This window comes from Sturnira hondurensis, unplaced genomic scaffold (assembly GCF_014824575.4).
Source record: "Sturnira hondurensis isolate 20B ecotype Veracruz unplaced genomic scaffold, ASM1482457v3 Scaffold0018097, whole genome shotgun sequence".
Lineage (NCBI taxonomy): Eukaryota > Metazoa > Chordata > Mammalia > Chiroptera > Phyllostomidae > Sturnira > Sturnira hondurensis.
Window position 1 is genome coordinate 271,556 of NW_028090728.1, and position 21,749 is coordinate 293,304.

The 21,749-nt window shown below is 44.1% G+C and overlaps 1 protein-coding gene and 1 pseudogene across 1 annotated transcript in view; both read left to right on the forward strand.

Moving 5' to 3' along the window:
* SPECC1 (sperm antigen with calponin homology and coiled-coil domains 1) overlaps positions 1-17,416 on the forward strand; it is a 168,956-nt gene extending 151,540 nt beyond the window's left edge. The window contains exons 11-12 of the mRNA XM_037068800.1: positions 5,236-5,295; positions 15,674-17,416. Of these exons, the coding sequence (XP_036924695.1) occupies positions 5,236-5,295; positions 15,674-15,763 (150 nt within the window). The 3' untranslated portion in view covers positions 15,764-17,416. The remainder of the gene's footprint in view (positions 1-5,235; positions 5,296-15,673) is intronic.
* Positions 5,528-7,027, forward strand: LOC119002727 (elongation factor 1-alpha 1-like; annotated as a pseudogene).
* Positions 17,417-21,749: the final 4,333 nt, after the last annotated feature.

Consider the following 21,749-nt stretch of genomic DNA (forward strand, 5'->3'; position numbering starts at 1 on the left):
ATACGCACCCTGTCTAAAGCAGGTGTCTTTGTGAGAGTGTGAAGTATCTGTCTACAGTCATGCAAATACACCTGGGCTCTTTGTCCTCTAGTCAGTAAGGATCTGTTGGAAAATAATGAGCCTAAAATGTTTGCTTTTACACTTTGAAGTTGTGAGCATGCTTCCCAAGGCCCGAAGCTGCACCATCCTGCTCTGCATGCTCAGCGATCCCCACACACCATGCACAGCCAGCTTCCAGGGACCTGCTGCAGCCATGGAAACGTTCTGTTAGCACAAACAGACCAGTTTACTCACTTCCTATTTTCCTCATGGTACCAGCAGGGTTGAAGTTCTTCTTCATTATCAAGTAATGTTGTCATCAGGGAGCACCTAAGTCAGATTGTGAGTCTGTGAAGAGGTGAAGGAGCTCCAGATCACTGGAATTTCCATTTTCAGGCCTCTGTGGCTTCACAGCCTCCTCATTAGCTGGAGTTGGGTCTAAATCCTGAAGCCTTGGCCTCTGTCTGCTGGTTACCACCTGCTCCCACTTCGTCCGCCCCGCAGTCCAAGGAACACCTGCTTCCTGCTTCCTGCCCCCTGCCCGCCCCTGTGTAGATGCACTCAGGCGGAGTGAATCTTCACCATTGCCTGATGTGTGGTGAGCAAGCTTGAGCAATGCTTCCCGTCAGTGTGCTTGTTACCGAACAAAGGGTCCGAGGGGGGGGGCAATACTTGGCCCACTGAGGGATGCCAAAAACTGCTTCAGAAAACAGGGGCCCCTCCCAAGGACAGTACACTAATATCTATAGGGCTCTTCTGTCCGCCGCCAATTGGAAAGACATCTCCCAATGCCAGAGATTTGTGAAAAGGAAACAAAATGTTTATTTAATGCTATTCAGGCCTAATGCCTTCCTTAAAATATTAAAGTCTTTAAGGGTATACACCTACACACACACACACAGCGCTCCCTTCTCCCACTGTCCCCACTCCGGGTACCGTAAATCAGGAAAAGAGCACACGTCCGTTTCTCAGGTCGCTGGCACGGGAGCTGTGTCGCCTGCCTGTCCAGGCAGGATCTCCAATTAATCCAAAGTCATGTGGCACCTTTCACTGGCAAGAGTTCTTTGTACCAAGTTCCAGTCAAAGTCTCTCCTGCTTTCCAGGCCACTCAGCCAAAGGGAGCACGCCAAAGCTGCGTGGGCCTCTTCTACCAAAGCCGCACTCCACCAAAAGTGCACGCCTTTCTTCTTCACCTGGCCGCAGGGATTTCCATTCTGGCAAAGCTTCGTGGTCTTCCCTTTCACCTGGCCAAGAGGGGGTCTGCACCCTGCTGAGACCCGTGTGGCTCTCTCTCTCCTAATGGCTACAGAGGGTCCTCACTCTGCTGAAACCTCGTGTCTCTCTCCTAATGGCTACAGGGGTCTACATCTTTCCAAGACAGCGTGGCTCTCCCCCTCACCTGGCCAAGAGGGGTTCTTCACTCCGCTAAAGCCACATGGCTCTCAAGCAGGCACTCTCTCAGAGAAGCAGCTCCAGTTCCAGCCTGGGTAGCTACTCCACTCTGCTAAAGCCACATGGCTCTCAAGCAGGCACTCTCTCTGAGAAGCAGCCCCAGTTCCCACCTGGGTAGCAGCCACTCACTTCTCCCTGGCCCAAAACTTGGCCACAGCTCTTTAACATATCTATGAAACCAGTTAAAGGTTATAGATATGTTAAATGACCATTCCAGAGGTTAGCTGCAAAACTGTTGCTATGCAAAACAGCTCTCAGTGGCCCTGCTCCATTCATCCCTTCCCCCAACTGACACCTTGGGGGGGAGGGGGCGGTGAGGATATCTTAATATTTCCTCCAATATTCCTGTACACTTTGAGTTCTGGACACCATTCCAAATCTTTTCTGGGCCCCCCCCCCTTGGCTGCACCCTGTATCATGCTGAGAGAAACTCATATATGTCGGAGTCACAGACGAAGGTTTTCAGAATGGCATGTCAGCAGTGTCACACAGAGCTCTCGTGCAAGAGGCAGCACAAGGTGATCTCCCCCAAGAAGAGAGGGTGAAGGAGGGCAGCTCTCCCTGAAAGAGGCACACATGAGGTCTATTTTAAGGGGAACAAGGTAATTTGAAGGAAAAGCACCCCTTTGCCATTGTTAGGGTGAGTAATGTCTGGCCCCTGCCGCAAGAGCCTTGTTCTGGCAAGCTTTCAGTGTGGGGTGGGGTACGAATACATCAAACAGAACACCGAAAAAGAGGCCTGTGTTTGTAAACACCCACGCAAGTCAAAATCTAAAAATTGCATGATGCATCCCAGAAAGTTCAGAAATCATTAGCTCTTCCATCAAGATGGACATAATTAAACCGAGTGAGATTGACATCAGTATTAAGTAGGGAATTTCTGGTGAAACTAACAAGGATATCTTTTAAGACACTAAAGAGATATACAGTCAGAAGTTGTGAGTTACAGTCAGTGGAGGTTTGGGCATTTTTCAATAAAAAGATTTATCTGTCATCCTGTGAAGCTTCCACTCACAGGTTCAGGTGGTAGAGTGAAAGTGTGCTTGGGGCAGTGTCTGAAATGAAATGCTAAGGAGTTCTGGACTTTTGATTCCTACTCCCTGCAGTTTCAGGTGAGATCCATGCTAGCTAGGCCAGTGGCCAAGTTCTGAAACCATGGGTTGGGTACTTTCACTGTTGTAGAGCCTGGAAGGTTCCAGGCCTGCACTTGTCCCCCACCAGTACACCCCTACCTGGCTGCTGCAGGCACCACTGCAGGCACTGGGGACTGGACACCCTTACATGCTGTGCTTGGCCACACTCTCTCCCCTGCAGAGGTTGCCTCCTCACAGAGACTGTGAAGCGTTGTCACCACAATGCTGGTCACCACCGTCCTGCTAACACCCAGATGGATAAGACTCACTTTTGTTAACCAAGAGCCACCTCTCTAATGCTCCGTGTCGTACAACACACTATTTCAGAGTACTTTGAGGCACATTTTCACTGTGAACCATTTCTTTGTGAAGTATCTGCTTAGAAAACACCAGCAGTTTCATTAGAATAAGGCCACAACAGTCTGGAGGGTATTCTGGATAAACCCTTAGGTTTAGAACTGCCTTTTTCCTAGACCTTTCTGGTAATCAAAGAATATACATTAAAACAATAAAATATTATTTTTAGCCTGCTACATTTGACAAAGACTTTTGAAAACTAATGTTCTATGCAGGTCAGGTATAAGAAAATTTACATAATTATTGATGGAACTGAAAATTGGTGTAACATTTTAGAACACAACTTTGCTTTACATACCTAAAGCCATAAAAATATTTGTATCTTGACTTCTAAATAATGGTAGCCTAAAAACTGGCTGACAAAACCCCTCCCCCAACACACTAAACAAAAGGCCTTTTAAAATAAGGACAAAGGACTCATTAGCACCAAAACAGGAGAATTGCCTTCCATAGTTTGGGCTAAATTAAAGCAAGCCAGGAGCCAATTTACAGTTCCTGTCTCAACAGAACAGAGAGTACTGTCATGGAAACATGAAAGGTTTCCAATTCACCCCTATTCATTTCCCCTAATTTGGAAGAAGATGGCTGGCAGCTTGGGCAAGCTGACTGCAGACGGCCAGCTTTGTGAGACTGCAGCTCCAGACCAGCAGAAAATGCGCATTGCCATGTCTCAGTGTTTTCCTGTGACCTGGCACCTAGAGCCGAGGGTTTGCTTCAGTGTCAGGACAGTCCCCTTAATTTTCAGGCACTATGTATGCTGGCAAGGACAAAGGCTGGAAGTCTGGGGGGGGGGGGGGGGGGGAATGTATAAAATTATTTATAAAATCTAAGTAGATAAAATTACAAAATTCTACTGAGGAACATAAAACATGAATATGTCAGGAATACTGGCTTGCAACTAAGTTTACTAACTTAATTACATTTTAATACAATCCTAATGACTTTAATATAAATCATGAAGGGGAGGAGGCATGACCAAATGATTCTCAAATGTATTCAGGTGAAGAAATACCAGAGAACTCTTTCTGGTTAGAGTCTCAAAAAGAAGCAACAAATTAGGAATAATGATTATGGAGCAGGAGTATCTTTCAAATTCTAGGAAAAATAATATTTTCAACCTCAAGTTATGAACCAAGTGTGATAGATAGTACAAAAGAAATTTTCATATATGAATGCTTCCAGAAAATGTATCTCTCCAACATACATTCTTAAAAAAGAAGCCTATGAACCTACTCCAGTGGATCAGGGGTATTATACAGAAACTGACATGAGGTTCTGAAGAACACGAGGACTGAAGGACTTCATAGAACAGTGATACGCCTGGGTCACAAAGAGGAAAATCCTTTGAAAAAGTGTTTTTAGTGGCACAGCATCTTGACAAACTATAGAGAAGGAAATGTTACTGTAGTGCACTACTTTGTAAATGCTGTTCATTGTTTTCAGTTTTCAAAATTGTCCTCTTAAGAGAGGACAGAAGATTTAAATGTGGCTATAGAAAAGGAAGTATTACAGGTTTTAATCATTTAAAAGTAAAACTTGACAAGGTGGAAAAAAAGATGAGGGGAACTTCTTCCTTATCATATACAGTGGGGTCGGGAAGTACTGTCTGTAATTGCTGGAGCAAGAAGGGGAGATATAAGGATGTTATTTAAAGTCACAAACGCAACTAGTAAAAGTACTAAAATTAGTCATGTGGCTATAAGGAAGAGAACAGAGAAGTGCATGATACTGGGGCCCTCCTTCTTGGAGGAAACTAGGGAATGTTTTCAAAACAGAGATGCAGTCATGTGAGGCTGTGGCAGAGACATACAGGCAAGTCACCCAGAGAACCAGAGGGAGAGGTTAAGAGTGGTTCTTCCAATGACACAAGATTGGGAGGAGGGACTTTTTTTTCATTTGATTATATAAACTATGTGCGCATTTTGATAATTTTTTTTTGTTATAGCATCATAATTAGACAAACAACTGTTGATACACAGCAGGAGTAGTGTATGTTCTGTACCTAGACAAAGTAAAAAAATAACAGAACTAACAGAAATTTATCTTTGGTAGTCAAGAGTCAATCAGCAATATTATTTCTAGTGACAGTTGTAACCTGTCAATTTCTTTTGTTATACCGAGACCATTGTGTATTTAACTTAAAGTTTTAAGTGTTTTGTAGATTTTCTATGTGGAGTGTGAGTTGGTGTTTTTTCTTAGCAAAAGCTTTATATTTTTAGTTGGTAATTCCTGTCTTTTTATCTTTTCAACTTAGAAAAGGAATCTCTTGTTGGCATTTGAAGCAGCCGAAAGTATAGGCATTAAACCCAGCCTGGTAAGTAACCCTATTTTGTATCCTTGCCACACTTTAGTCTAATTATATGAGGAAGAGCTCTATGCTGCCTACTAACAATGTCTTACAGAACCTGAAAATCCATTTGTTCAAGGTGTGTTACTCATGATCCCGAATATACAGTTATCCAGTTGGTCAGACCCCCTATGATTTAGAGTTTTTTCCATTAGGATTCATTGTGTGCTTTTTTGCAACGGATTTGCCACCTGAATACAGGTGTATTCAAGAAAACCACCACTAAATCAAAGACAAAATGGGAAAGGAAAAGACTCACATCAAAATTGTGGTTATTGGACATGTAGATTCTGTCCGGCAAGTCTACCACTACTGGCCATCTGATCTGCAAATGTGGTGGGATTGATGAAAGAACCATCGAAAAATCTGAGAAGGAGGCTGAGATGGGGAAGGGCTCCTTCAGGTGTGCCTGGGTCTTGGATAAATTGAAAGCTGAACGTGAGCATGGTATCACCTTTGATATCTCCCTGTGGAAATTCAAAACCAGCAAGTGTTATGTGACCATCATTAATGCTCCAGAAAAGAGATTTTATCAGAGATAAAGCACAGGCTGACTGTGCTGTCCTGATTATTGTTGCTGGTGTTGGTGAGTTTGAAGCAGGTATTTCCAAGAATGGGCAGACCAGTGTGCATGCCCTTCTGGCTGACACACTGGGTATGAAACAGCTGATTGTTGGTGTTAACAATATGGATTTCACTGAGCCACCCTACAGCCAGAAGAGATATAAGGAAATCATTAAAGAAGTCAGCACCTACATTCAGAAAATTGGCTACAACCCTGACAGCATTTGTGCCAGTTTCTGGTTGGAATGGCGATGACATGCTAGAGCCAGGTGCTAACATGCCTTGGTTTAAGGGACAGAAAGTCACCTGTAAAGATGACAGTGCCAGTGGAACCACTGCTTGAAGCTCTGGATTGCATCCTGCCACCAACTCATCTAAATGACAAGCCCCTGCATCTGCCTCTACAAAGTTGGTGGCATTGGTACTGTCCCTGTGGGCTGAGTAGGGACTGGTGTTCTCAGACCTGGCATGGTGGTCACCTTTGTTCCAGTCGATGTTACAACTGAAGTAAAGTCTGTTGAAATGTACCATGAAGCTTTGAGTGAAGCTCCTCGTGGGGACAATGTGGGCTTCAATGTCAAGAACGTGTCTGTCAAATATGTTCGGCATGGCAATGTGGCTGGTGACCACAAAAATGACCCACCAATGGAAGCTGGGCTTCACAGCTCAGGTGATTATCCTCAGCCATCTAGGCCGAGTCACTGCTGGATGTGCACCTGTGCTGGGTTGTCACACAGCTCGTATTGCTTGCGAATTTGCTGAGCTGAAGAAGATTGATCATGGCTCTGGGAAAAGGCTGGAAGGTGGCCCAAAGTTTTTGAAATCTGGTTGACATGGTCCTGGCAAGCCTGTGTGTGTTGAAAGCTCCTCTAACTATCCTCCTCTGGGGCACTTTGCTGTTCGTGACATGAGACAGACAGTTGCTGTTGGTGTCATCAAAGCAGTGGACAAGAAGGCAGCTGGAGCTGGCGAAGTCACCAAGTCTGCTCAGAAACCTCAGAGGGTTAGATGAATATTACCCCAACACCTGCCACCCCAGTCTTAATCAGTGGTGAAAGAACAGTCTCAGAACTGTTTGTCTCAATTGGCCACTTAAGTTTAATAGTAAAGGACTGGTTAATGATTACAATGCATCATAAAATCTTCAGAAGGAAAGGAGAATGTTTTGTGGACCATTTGTTTTTTTTGTGTGGGGGACAGTTTTTAAGCTATTAGTTTTTAAAATCAGTACTTTTTAATGGAAACGGCCAAAATCTGTCACAGAAGTTTGAGATCCATTAAAACAAAGTTAAATGAGAAAAATAAAGATTTATTGTGGATATATTTTCAGTTCTGGAAACACGGTGAACTGAATTATCAGTAAAGCCCTCTTGTTCAAGTCACCTGGAAATCTGAATGTTGTATAATTTTTAAAATGTCAATACATAGCCGAGCTCTGAAGAAAGAATTCCCTTTCTGAAGAAAGAACCAGGTGCCAGACATGAAAAGAGAAGTACAAACCAGAGCCATGAGGCCTGAGCTCACACTGTGCTCACCCCAGGCCGGGGCTAGAGGTGGTGGTGCTGGGCTGTCATGATGGATATTATTTCACACACACACCCAGGAATAAGAGCATTACTATGGCGACCCCTACCCAAAACCAAGGCTCACAAAATGCAGCTCTTCTTAGTGAAATAGGATAAAAAAAAAAAACTACCTGCTAGTCCAGGGAAGTGATGAGGAAGTTTGCTTTTCCCCTATAAGAAAAGAAAACAGCCAGGTGAGGTTTAGAGTATAAATTTGTGATATTTGTGCAGCAAGAGGCCCCTAATTTATACTATTGTACCTCTCGTGCAGGAAACTCCTTGGCTAGTGGTCCAGTGATTGCTGGAAATATGCTCACAAGCCCAAATTACAGAACACCCAAAAAACTATCTAAGCTTGTCAGCAGATACCACAAACAAGAAGATTGTCTCCCAGAACTAGAAATAATAAAACAATAAGAAAGAGACTACAAAAACTAGGTTTAAACATCCTCAAGAGACCAAAGGAATAGGAAGGACCCTGTTATTGTATTAAAAAAAAATTGGTAGCCCTGGCTGGTGGAACTCAGTGGATTGAGCACGGACCTGTGAAGAAAGGGTCACTGGTTCGATTCCCAGTCAGGGCACATGCCTGGGTTGCAGGCCAGGTCCCCAGTAGGGGGTATGTGAGAGGCAACCACACATTGATGTTTTTCTCCCACTCTTTCTCCTTCCCTTCCCCTCTCTCTAAAAATAAATAAATAAAGTATTATTTTTAAAAACTTTTAAAAAATTTTGGAAAAATACACCAATAAAACTTCTTGAAATGGAAATTTGGAATTAAAAACACTAGTTGGGTTGAAAACCTGATTAGATACAGAAGAGGAGAACTGGAAAATAGACCTAAGGAAATTACTCAGAACATAAAATAGAAACATTGAAAATATAATAGAGGGATTTTATGAGATAGTGCATATTCAACTTCAAGAAATGGAAAATCCAACTAACAGTTGATTAAACCAAAAAGATGTTATTTTTAAGAAAGAAAATAAAAAGAAATCCAGAAATGGATTCAGGCCCAGCTCAGTGTTGAACCTAGGACCCAGAGGGCCTCTTCTCTGTACTTCACCATCTCTGATCCGCAGGCGTCTTCTCCTTGGCTCCTTGTTTTTCTGTAGTTGAATGTGGCTGCCAAGCTCTGCACATCACTCCTTTCACCAGGGCGGGAAGGAGGGGAAAGGGGTAGAAAAAGTGCCTCACATTTTCCCCCTTTGGTGAGGAAATCTGAAGACTTCTCAGAGTCCCCCCAGCTCATTGGCATTACTCTGTCACATGGTCACTCCAGCAGCAGGGAAGTGTGACAAAGTGACTGCACATTTTGAGCCTCTCTAGTAGGAAGCCTGCAAGGGAGAAGGAGATTGGGAATGACTGTGCGTGTCACAGAGCTTAAGAGACGTGGACAATTAATGAGATAGTGACTGTGTTCCATGTCAAGTAGGAACTCCAGAAGAAGAGTAAAGACAGAATGGTAGAGAGACAGTATTTGAAGAAATGGTGCCTGAAATTTTTCCAGAATGATAAAAGACTGAATTCTTAGTGACTCTCAAACAGGATAAATAAAACAAAATATTCATTCAGATGAATCATAACTACACATCAGAAAAAGTGAAGACAGATAATCTACAAGTAATTTCTACTAACCAAAAATTTTAAAAAAGACAATCTAGTAGAAAATTGTCAAAGGCTAGAATAGGCAACTCACAAATCACCAAAGAACATTTCAAAGGATGTTCAATCCCATTAACAATCAGGAAAATTGAAATTGAAATTTCAGTGTAGTGAGACAAAATTCCATAACCCTCTGAGGCTGTAGGGCATCTGAGAAATGAAAAAGTGAAAGTAAAGCTGTCACAGAAATTTTAGTACATGAACAATGTTATACCAATATGTTTGAAATAAAACAGACAGTTTTCTAAAGAAATATAAATATATGTCAAAGGTTCAATGTAAATATGTGTCCAAAACTTATTCAGACATAAATAGAATTTCAACCATTAAAAGAGTTGAATTCATTGTGTAAAATACAGTCACATGTGTGCACACACACACAACCAGTAAGCCAAGATTCTACTACACCTTCAAGAAAAAGATATCCCTATCATGTGTATCTGAATCTAGAGAATTTAAAAAGTAATGAGAGGACTTACACATCTGGGCAGAATGGAATTAAAGATATAATGAGAACTTGCTAGAAGATTGTATTTTATATATAAGAGTATACAAGAATAAATTTTTCTTTGTTGTGTTACAGTTAATATTTGCTTTTTAATTTAACATTTTTCCTAATTTTTATCTTTAGCAGTTAGCAAAAACTGGGACGAGAATGAGATCATCTGTAGATCTCATTGTCAGAGCCAGCAATTCTGTTTTCACAGATGTCTATGAGGAGCTATTGACAAGCATAATTAATCTCAAAAGCGCTTAGGAATGTTTGTGAGACATTTAAACAGTTTGTGTCATCAACAAAACAGAAACTTCCTATATTATTAAATTTGCTTTTCAGCTCTGGCTGAGTGACTCAGGAGGTTGGAGCACTGTCCTGTAACCAAAAGGCTGTGGGTCCAATTTCTGGTCAGGGCACATGCTTAGGTTGTAGGTTTGATCCGAGGTCCAGGCACACATGGGAGGCAACCTATCAATACTTCTCTCTCACATGGATGTTTCTCTCTCTCTCTCTCTCTCCATCCCCCTCTGAAAGCAATGAAAAATATCCTTGAGCCCTGGCTGGTGTAGCTCAGTGGATTGAGTGCAGGCCTGCAAACTAAAGGATTGTGGTTCAATTCCCAGTCAGGGCACATGCCTGAGTTGCAGGCCAGTTCCCAGTAGGGGACACACAAGAGGCAACCATACACTATTTCTCTCCCTCTCTCCTTCCCTTCCCCTCTAAAGATAAATGAATTTATAAAAATTATCCTTGAGTGAGGATAAAAAAATTGCTTTTCAATATCTTGATGTGGATTGAAAAATAATGTATTTAACTATGCGTGATACTTTGAAAATACTTCCAGTCAGAACTGGCAGCAATAGTAATCCCAAGCTTTTGATCAAGTTCTATTGTTAAGTTAGGAAAATATCCACTTGTATGTGTATATTCAAGTAAGTATAGGTTTCTGGGTGTAGCATATTCATAAGGATTAAATTTACAAGTGAAAGATCTACAGTGTCCCCCAAATTTTAGCAAGCACTCCATTACCACCATAGTGTGACTTAGGGGACACACAGCCAGAGGGCTGGCTTATCATGAGGCACCTGTGGGCAGCACCTCACAGAGAGAACAGGTGAGAGGGGTGTTGTGGTGCTGTTGCTGCCAATGTGAAAACAGCCAGAGGGTATGCCCTGCAGGGTTTGGTGCATTCTAATGCTGGGACATTCCCACACCTGTCATTTGTCTGCTGGTGTTGGTGACTGGTAAACCAGGGCGTCCACCAGAGCAGCCACTGCACGCCCACGTCCAGGACTTCAGGCCTCCTGTGGGGAGATGCTTATAGCTCAGGATTGTAGGAGGGGTCAGAATGTGTCTTTAGGCACAACTGGGCCGCTCCATAAAACCTTAAACTTAGTATAAACCTTAAAAAGGGCGCTGACAGGGTGCCTTCAAGCTTGATCACGGGAAAAGCGTGTGCTTCACATCTATGCACCAGGCATTTATGTGTGCATGCTCCCTGAGCCAGGTGCCCTTTACCAGGGGACAGGAGGCACATGCAGGTCGAGAGAGACGAGCAGCCCCTGAGTGGCCGAGGCAGGCAACTGGCCAGCACTCTGACCCACTCAGGGGTCTTGTGGCCAGGACAGCCGAGCTGCCTCTGGGCCCTTAAAGCACCATTTAGTAGAAGCTCTGTGTGTTGTGGGCCACATTCTGCTGTAACTTACCTGATTATAGAGCTCCTGTCCACCCCCACCCCAAGGCCATGCGCTGCCAAGGGCAAGAAGGCTTCTCTCTTTTTTCTCAAAATTTTTATGGTAATAAAATACAAATAACATGATCTAAGGGTCTATTTCTTGGTCTAAGGGCCTATTTCTTGGTCACACTCTGTTGATTAATACAGCTTTATAAATCAGGAAATCAAATCTCCTGAATTGTTGATTCTGTTCCGAATTGTTTTGGCTGCTTAGTGCCTTAAAATCAGTGTGTTGATCTCTCCCAGAAAAGCTTGTTGGGATTTTTATTTGGATTGTGTTGTAGCTATAGATCAGACTGAGAAAATCTGACATTTAAACGCATCTTCATTATTTAGATTTTAAGTGTATTTCATCAGTGGTTTGTAGTTTTTCTGCATATAGATTCTGTACAGGTTTGGTATTTGGGGGTGTTTATTTGTTTGTTTGTTTGTTGATTTATACTGTTCTTCTTGTTCTTGTCATTCTTTTCTTCTCCTCCCCATTCTCCTTCACCTCTTGCACCTCCTGTTCTTTCACCACCTCTGCCTTCTCTCTTTTTTTTTATCTTCTCCTTCTACTTTAAATTTGGTTGTTACAACTTCCAGTTGTTCATTGCTGGGTAGGTAGGAAAACATTTGACTTCTGGATGTGAACATTGTATTCTGAAACCTTGCTAAACTTACGTTTTAGTTCCAAGAGATTTTATTGTAGACTTCCTGGAGTTTTCTTCATAGATAATCATGTCGTCAGCAAATAAGGACAGTTTTATTTCTTCCTTTCTCATCTGTATGTCTTTTGTTTCTTTTTCTTGCCTTATTGCACTAGCTAGAACTTCCATTACAGTGTTGAAGACAAGAAGTGAGAGAGACATTCTTGCTTTGTTCCTTTTTCCTGATCTTGGGGAAGTTTTCAGTCTGTCACCATTAAGTATGGTGTCAACTTTTGGGTTTTGGTGTATTTCCTATATTAGGTAAAATAAATATCTTTCTATTCCTAGTTTTTTAGAGTTTTTATCATAAATGGTTGTTAAATTTTATGTAATGCTTTTCCTGCATAAAGCATTGGAGGCAAGTTCGCCGTCTGTCGCTCTTGCATCTGTGGGCCTTCCCTAATTTCTCAGTGCTCATTTATCTCCTAAGTAGCATGCTCAATTCTCAACTACTACTTTTTTGTATTGTCATGTTAAGAATGCCCCTGTTTGACTTCCAGCCAAGATGGAGGCATAGGTGGAAAAACTGTGCCTTCTCGCACAACCAAGTTTAAAGACAACAAAGTTTTAGTAACAAAAACACAACCAAAACACAGAAAATTGAACTGTATGGAAGTCCAACAACAATGAACCATTCAGCCAGACCAGTAAGAGGGGCAGAGTCAGTGGCTGGCTGAGCGGGTAGGGCAGGAAAAAGCCACAGGACCGACCCAAGAGTGCAGGGGGCGGTTGACGGATCCCAGGCATGGGGTGGCAACGGGCAGACCCAGTGAGGGCGCAAGGCTGACCGCGGTCACACATTCACGTGCAGATAAACCAGGCGAAGGAACTGAGCAGTGAGACAGACCACGCAGGCTAGGGCCCCAGCAACGAGAATTAAAGCCTAAAAGCACCAATTGGAAAAACTTTCGGGGTCGAGGTGCTGGGAGAAGCTCCCAGGCTCACAGTTTGTTGGAGAGACCCACAGGGTCCTGGAGGGTGCACAGGCCCACACACCCAGGAGCCGGCACCAGGGGCCCTGGTTTGCTTTCGGGAAGCAGCAGAGGGGACCAAGCTATGAGAGAGCAGAACAAATGCCATTGCCCCTCTCTGACCCAGCCCCCACATCCAGCGTCACAACCCAGCGACTGGGTCGCCCCGCTCTGGTGAACACCTAGGGCTCCGCCCCTCATATGTAACAGGCACCAACAGACCAAAACATTATGGCTCAAGAAGAATACCTCAAAGCCTGAGAGCCGATACTTCTAAGCGACCAAGAGATAGCCAACCTATCAGGTGCACTGTTCAAAAACACTTCTGATCAGGATGTTTACTGAACTGGTTGATTTTAGTCACAAATTAGAGGAACAAATGAAGGCTAAACTAAGTGAAATGAAGGGAAATGCACAGGGAACCAATAGTGATGGAAAGGAAACTGGGACTCAAATCAAGGGAGTGGACCAGAAGGAAGGAAGAAACATCCAACCAGAACAGAGTGAAGAAACAAGAATTCAAAAAAATGAGGAGAGGCTTAGGAATCTCCAGGACATCTTGAAACGTTCCAATATCTGAATTATAAGGGTACCAGAAGGGGAAGAGCAAGAGCGACAAGTGGAAAACTTATTTGAACAAATAACAAAGGAGAATTTCCCCAATCTGGCAAAGGAAATAGACTTCCAGGAAGTCCAGGAAGCTCAGAGAATCCCAAAGAAGATGGACCCAAGGAGGAACACACCAAGGCACATCATCATTACATTAGCCAAAATTGAAATGAAGGAGAGAATCCTAGAAGCAGCAAGAGATAAGGGGACAGTCACCTACAAAGGAGTTCTCATCAGACTGTCAGCGGATTTCTCAAAAGAGACCTTACAGGCAAGAAGGGGCTGGAAAGAAGTATTCCAAGTCATGAAATCCAAAGACCTCCATCCAAGATTGCTCTATCCAGCAAACCTTTCATTCAGAATGGAAGGACAGATAAAGTGCTTCTCAGATAAGGTCAAATTCAAGGATTTCATCATCACCAAGCCCTTATTATATGAAATGTTAAAGGAACTTATCTAAGAAAAAGGAGATGAAAAATATGAACAGTAAAAGGACAGCAAACTCACAGTTATTAACAACCACACCTAAAACAAAAGCAAACCAAGAGGACAGCTAGATCAGGAGTGGAACCATAGAAATGAGATCACATGGAGGATTAGCAACAGGGGAGTGGGAGGAGGAGAAGGGGGGAGAAGGTACAGAGAATAAGTAGCATAGAGGGTAGTTGGAAAATAGGTGGGGGGAGGCAGGAATACTATGGGAAATACAGAATCTAAAGAACTTGTGACACATGGACATAAACTAAAGGGGGGAGAATGGTGAGGGTGGGGGTGTGCAGGGTGGAGGGGAGTGAAGGGGAGAATGGGACAAAAGTAGTGGCATAATAAGTAAAATATATTTTTTTAAAACTAGAATGCTCCTGTTAATAAGAATTTTAGCTTTCCATGCATTAATCTGTGTGCACAGCCCTGACTACCATATTTGAGGTTGGAGACTTTTTATCTTTGTATGCTGCGAAAGCTTTTTCTTTTTAAATTTTTCAAGATATATGTGTGCAGAATGTTGCACTTAGTCCTTCTCCACCCCTCTCACACAACCAATGATATGTGTGTCATTTTTTACTATAACCAGGGACCGACCTCAGTAGAATGTATTTCGATGGTGTTGAAATGGGGGACAAATGTCTGGCTACAGCTAGTTCTGTTGCTGCCCAGGAGCAGATATGCTGGTCAGTTCAGCCTTATGCCTCCACTGTGTTTCTGTTTCTGGCTCTACATTAGGGTCCTTTCCTATTGTTTTCTTGGGACCACAAAAGAATCCAAATGTAATTGTAAGTGAATGATGAAATACAATACGTTAAGTAGCATACATCTCAGGAAACTTGACTAACTCTGTTGCCTGGCACTTTGTGGCCTCTGCTTTATGCCTGCTTGTTGCCTGCTAAGTTAACACTGAGTGGTAACACCTAATTCTGGTGAAACCAGAATGGTTTCAAGATGGTTGTGTTTCAAACTGGTTCAAGAACTTGAGGTGGTCGCATTCTTGGGAACGTATCTTAAGGCTACTAGTTCCACAGAAGGAAACAGTATGCACCAAGGTACTTATTGCAAAGTCTGTAATGTGAGGTGGACACAAACTGCCCATCACATCTACCAGTGAGGGAACAGCCATTCCCTTGGAGAGTGCATCCACTGAAGGGACAGCCAGCAACACAGTGCCGCAGCGTGGGGATTATGTATGAAGATGCTCAGTGAGAAGCACAGAGTTCACAGGGTGTCCATGGTATTGGAGACAGTGGGAATCACAGGGGACTCAGAGAAGTGGAAATCCTTTACAATAGTGGAATTATGGGTGACTTTGTCTTTTCACACTTTATTTTAATGCTACCATGTTGTTAAAAGATGCAGGGTAGGAGGTCATGTTTAATGTTTTTTTAAAAGAATGGTATCTCCTGAATAAATAGGAAGAAAATGCTTTTCTCTTAACTAATCACATTCTACACTGTGTTGGTATTGCTTCCACCTGACACCTTGCGGGTGGAGGTTTTCATGGCAGCACCAGCCCTGCCCGGGGCCCAGGGCCCCTCTGTGACACTTTGTCTCTCCTGCAGGAGCTCAGCGAGATGCTGCACACTGACCGGCCTGACTGGCAGAGCGTGATGCAGTACGTAGCCCAGATTTACAAGTACTTTGAGACATAGACCTGAGGACCCAACAGCAGCTGCTGCCGCCGTCTGCAGTTTGTCCTGGAAGCACCTGGTCACTCTCCACAGGCCCTGTTCTGCCTTTGAAAAGAAGGTCCAGTCCGGCGGGTACCTATATACAAGTGGGAAATAGAGCTGGGTTCCCTGTGCACCCACCTTGAATCTGGACACGTTCAGAGGGAACTTGGGGGAGCTTTGCTCTCCAAGGGGGACATCTCTAGTCACACTGAGTGATTTCCCAACAAGGTGCACCAAGACTTACAACAGACAGCAATGGACATTGGCCACCTTTTTACTAACAGTCCCAGCTTTTGCCTTTATAAAAACTGTGCTCTTTTTACCCATCACCTCCATCCAAAAAAGGAAAAACAACAAAAGACAGACGTGTGCCTTTAAGCACCATGGAACACACAGACCTGCCTTTTGGGAAAATGTGCTGATGTTCTAGGTGACAACTTCAGCACCCAGAACTCAGTTATATTTTCAGGTATTTCTGTCACTCACTTGACTCTATGGAAGGAAGGTGAAACATGAGAATTAGAATGAGACCCTGGGTAGTTGGCTCCCCGTCCCTATGGGGTGGCCAGTAGACAGAGCGTGCGCTTGCCCGTGTGCTGTGCTGGGACTCGGGCGCATGGAACTTCCACACTCAGCTGGTCCCGTGCATACCTTACGTGCTAGTTCTTGGCTTCCTCCACTCCATCTGGCCTCCTGTTTACTCACACTCTGAGCACACCCAAACACACTCACCCCATGTGTGGAATGGACAGAGACTGCTCATGTTCAGAGGTTGTGTCTGCTGGGGTCTTCGGCTATTTGTGCAAGGAAACAAGCTGAAGATACATATTTCTTGGGATACTGGGCAGACAGCAAATTTAGACAATATTTCCATTTTAGACTTATATAGTATTCAGTACTTCATCAGGCCTTTTGTGTTCACATAGCAAAAGGAAGCCCTTGGGATGGGCAGAGATGGCTCTGTTTGTAATTGAATAAAGGACAGTGCAGTTTCTCTACTGTCCTGCCATCACTCTAAGCAACAGCAGAATCCCCCTAGTGGCCCCATTCACCTCGGAAGTACTCTGCAAGTAACCACCTAGTGATTCCCTGTTCTTGTCGGGAAATAAACGCACCTTAAATAGCAGTGAGGTGCAGCTCACATAAGTGAGTCTGGGGTGAAGTCGTCACGTGCGCACCGTGACTTGAAGGGGCCTATTATTCTGGGTTAGTGCCCCTCAGACAAAGGGTCATTATTACAGTAAGTCCCTGAGAGTAACAGTACTGCTGTCTTTGCTTAAAGTAACACTTCCATGGTGGTGGTCCTTAAGGGGCCTGGGGGCTGCAGGCCCAGCCACTGCCTGAGCCTGGGCCTTCCCCCCAGGCCGCCTTTGTGGGCTGGTCCTGGGGATCTGCTGTTGTGTCCATCCTCCATCTCAGGCCCTGTGGTTGTCCTGCTTGTGGCTTTGCATTACGGTCTCCTAGCCTGCCCTATCAGTTGAATCCAGGTGTCTGGAATGGGACCAGGGATGTGTCCTATGCATTGTCCAAGTTTCCAGATCCACTGAGAGGCATGCACGGCTGGCCAGGGCAGCACAGCACAGAGAGCACTGAGCAGTATAGGGTGAAGATTTCCTAACTGGCCCTTTGAGCACTGAGCAGTATAGGGTGAAGATTTCCTAACTGGCCCTTTGTGTTCAAGAAGTTGGAGGCAAAGGCTGAACAAATTCACTTGACTCCTCCCTGATGAATGTACTCAAATGAAAGTTACCACTTGTTCCACTTCTTGCATCTGTCTTTTGTTGATGTAACTGATATACTCATATTTCCCATCTGGATTATTCACCATTACAGTGGGGAGAAGGAACATGCCAAGTAGTGGGGTGGGGCTGTTGGTGGCTGTGTTTATCGGGGATTACTACAAGATTTTGTGCGTGGGAGACATTGAGGTCTTGGATGCCCATAGGGGTGTTTGGCATGATCAGCACCCTGTTTTTAGTGATTACCGTGAATGATTCAGCACCAGCTCTGGGTCAGTGGTCTGGGCCTCCCCAACCCTCCCTGCTGGTAACTGCTCCCTTTGGGTTAAAAAGAAGGAAAGAAATTTCCTACATAAAGAAGACCATGTGGTGATATATTTTTATAATTCAAGGGAGTTCCTTTACTGCCATTTCTTTGCTGGTGGGCGTGCAAGGAGAGGAAGCGTGTGTCCTGTAAGAGAAATACATGTGGTGTGGGGTGGGTTTGGCCCTGCTGGGTCCTGAGAGGGGACTGAGGCTGCTGGAGTGCAAGGTCAGGCCTTTGGAGTTGGGGAGCAGCTGTCCCAGGCCAGGCTGGGCCACAGAGTGGGGTTTTTAGGTCCGTTTGAAATTAGAGAGCTCAGCACAGAGTGAAGGTGGAAAATTGACATGCTGAGAAAATGAGGTAGTGTCAGCAGGGTGTAAGCTGTGTCCTTTCTAGTTTTTTTCTCCTGAGATTTTCAAGGCTACATGGTTCTCCCCAATTTCCTTTAGCCAATGCTCAATCATTTATAACTATTTAGTGGTTCTGCAGATTCCTTTTTAATGTATTGCTTATATATAAAAAATACATGCAAAGTGCAAGACCCAGAAGAGAGGAATTTTTAAAGATGTAAAGAGAAGTCATGGATGGGTCCATGCATTGCAAGTTGTTTCATGAACTTGAACTTTCAATGACGTGTGATACTGCCTCAGCCCCAGTCTCCCTGGGCAAGTTCATACTTCTTGCATCCTCGCCCCTTCTCACTTCACAAACAATGCTAGCCTTTGGTTTCCGTCCTTCATTCTGTTGCTGTGCTTTGTTGAAACCATCCGAAGTGGATGCACAGGTGTTACACAAAATGCTCTTCCCAAAGTAATTAGTCACCTGGCCATAAGGTCTGTCTGCAGCTGTCTGTGTGTTCTCTTCCCCTTCTACTTCCCCACCAAGGGCAGGGCAGGCTTTTGTAGGCTTGTGGAATTAGAGGATTCAGGTCTGTAAAAACAAACCCATTTGCCAAATCCAGCATCAGTTCTTACCATTCCAAAGCTTTAGTGCCATGTTGAGATGAACTACCAAGGACATGCAGTGAAGGATGTAAACCTAACCTTTTAAAAGTGTTTTTAATATCTAGTTACCCAAGTTCACCTGGTGTTTCCCTTCTCTGACCCAGGTTAGAGTCTGGCTGTAACATCCTGAGTAGCTCACTAATTTTAAGTGCATTAGTTGAATGTCATTGATATATCTGTAGCCTTGTTTCTGCACAAAGCACACCAGACTGTACCAAGCATTCTCAGGATACCCTGTGCCAACAGAGCTGTATTTAAGTATTAACATGAAAGTGTATGAAAAAAGTGTATGTATGACTGTAATATTTCTAATAAATATATTTTGTTTGTGATTATGATTTTTTCCCAGTAATATTTATTAGTATTTTCTCAAATTGCCAAGTTTACCTTCAGTCTGTTTTCAACCAGTATCTTCCTGTCCTTATTCCTTGTTGGGCAGTGATCCCCCTAACCTCCTGAAGCTGTTCTTTGCTGGCATTACTAGAAGGTACCAGAAGGTACTGGAGTCCTGCCGTTTCTCAGCCTCCTCCCATTCACAGCCCTGTTGCTGTGACTCTGGTGGGAATGCTGATTGCTGCTGACACTGTGGAAAGCAGTGTGGAGTTTCCTCAAAAAAGCTAAAAATGGAAACTGCCTCATGACCTAGTGATTTCACTCCTGGAAAATCATCCTTCTGGGCCCAGCAGGACGCTGCAGAGGTGCACACAGCAGGCACCGTGCACAGGCCACCCCACTCAGGGATCAGATGCTCACGGACATCTTGGAAACCTCACTGCGAGGTGTTAGGCTGGAGGGGATTATGTCAGGATTAAAGGAACAGCCCTGGCCAGGTGCCTCGGTTGAAGCGTTGTCTTGTACACCAAAAGTTTGTGGGTTCGAACCTACCTAGGTTGTGGGTTCGATCCCAAGTCAGAGCATGTACAAGAGGCAACCAATAGATGATGTTTCTCTCTCTCCCTTCTTCTAGAATCAATAAATATATTTAAATTGTTTTACAAAAAATTGAGGTAGAGTTAATGTGAATATTAGTGGACAGGGGATGCCTGTGTGTTCTGACACCAGAGTGTTGTACATGCTGATTGATCGGGGTATGGCTGTTCAAGGGCCTCTCGGGGGCCACATTCATTAGGGTCTCAGGCAACTAGCCGTGCTGGAAGCTGCCTGTTCTAGAATCATCACTTCTCACTCCCCCTTCAAAGGAAGCAACACTGTCCCTGGTCTCTCTACTCGGAGCTCTGCATTTTATCAGAGTGGCCCAGTCTCTGCCAAGAGCTTAGCGCACTGACCAGGGCATGAGTCACCATTCCCTTTCCTGGGTGAGCTGGCAGGTGGTGGTACTGTACCCAGGCAATGACAGGCTTTGTTGGTTCAATATCTGATTACCTGCAGCTGGATTCAGCTGCTCAGCCTGCACACACATGTGCACATGCACGCACACACAGTCATGTTCACACGTGCACACACAAGCACTTGGTGGGTGGCCAGCATCTCTGCACTTGCAAATTGATCCCTCCCATCATTTCCCATTGTTTGGGGCCCATCAGGGAGGCACAGACCCTCTGAACGACAAATGTCTCCAAATATTCATGTAGCACATATTATCGTGGCTGATATATGTTCAACCAGGTATCAATCAAGAGATTCTGTCTGTCACCAGGTCTGTGGATAGGCTCTGAGCTGCCGTGGAAGACTGGCAGCTCCAGGCCATGGGCCTCACCCATCGGCCCTAGGTGTGCAGCTGGCCCCTGTCCCAGTGCTGGGATGCCCTCTTGCTCCTGGACCTCCTCATTTTACTCCACTTCCTGAAAGCAGGGCCAACATTTTCACTTGCTCACGATACCTCAACCTTCAGTATGATTGTTGCTGGATAAATCACTGTTGTTTAATTGGTGGAAACATCTGGCGACACTGAACTCTCGTTTTGAATTGAAATTCCCCCATTTAACTCCGGGGAACAGATACCTCAGCACCCAGCTTGGATTCAGTGCTGCGATCAGTCTGGTGGTCAGTCATTTCCGGCATTTTCCAGCTTGATAGTAAAAGTCCTAGAACTGCACATGGAAAGACCACTGGGAAGAAACTTGAAACCTGAAGATCTTTATCATTTTTCCTTCTGTTTTAAAAATATTTGCATTGAATTTATTGGAGTGACATTGGTTAATAAAATTATATAGGTTGCAGGTATACAATTCTACACATCATCTCTATATTGTACTGTGTGTTCGCCATTCTCAAATCAAGTCTCCTGACGTTTTTTCCTCCTTTACCCTCTTCTACTCCTCCCACCCCACCTTTCCCTCTGGTTATCAACCAATTGTTGTCTGTGTCTATGAGTTGTTTGGTAAGGCGTTGTCTGTTTTTGTTTTGGGTTTTTGGGGGGTGTTGCTTATTTCATTCACCTATTTCACCCAGCCAAGTCCCCCAATCTCCCTCCTCTCTGACAGCAGTCAGTCTGTTCTTTGTATCTGAGTCTGTTTCTATTCTGTTTGTTAGTTTTATTTATTAGATTCCACATACAAATAAAATCATATGGTATTTGGCTTTATCTGACTGACTTATTTCATGTAGCATTAACACCCTCTAGGTCCACTCATGCTGTCACAAAGGGTAAGACTTTCTTCTTGTTGTGACCAGTAGAGTTCCATGGTGTAAATGTACCACAGCTTTTTTATCCACTCATTTCCTATGGGCACTTGGGCTGCTTCTAAATCTTGGCTATTGTAAATAATGCTAATGAACCTAGGGCTGCCTATATTCTTTTGACACCTGAGTGTTTCAGGTTCCTTTGGATAAATTCCCAGGAGTGAAATCACTGGGTCATGAGGCAGTTTCCATTTTTGGTTTTTTAAGGAAACTCCACACTGCTTTCCACAGTGTCAGCATCAATCAGCATTCCCACCAACAGTGCACAAGGGTTC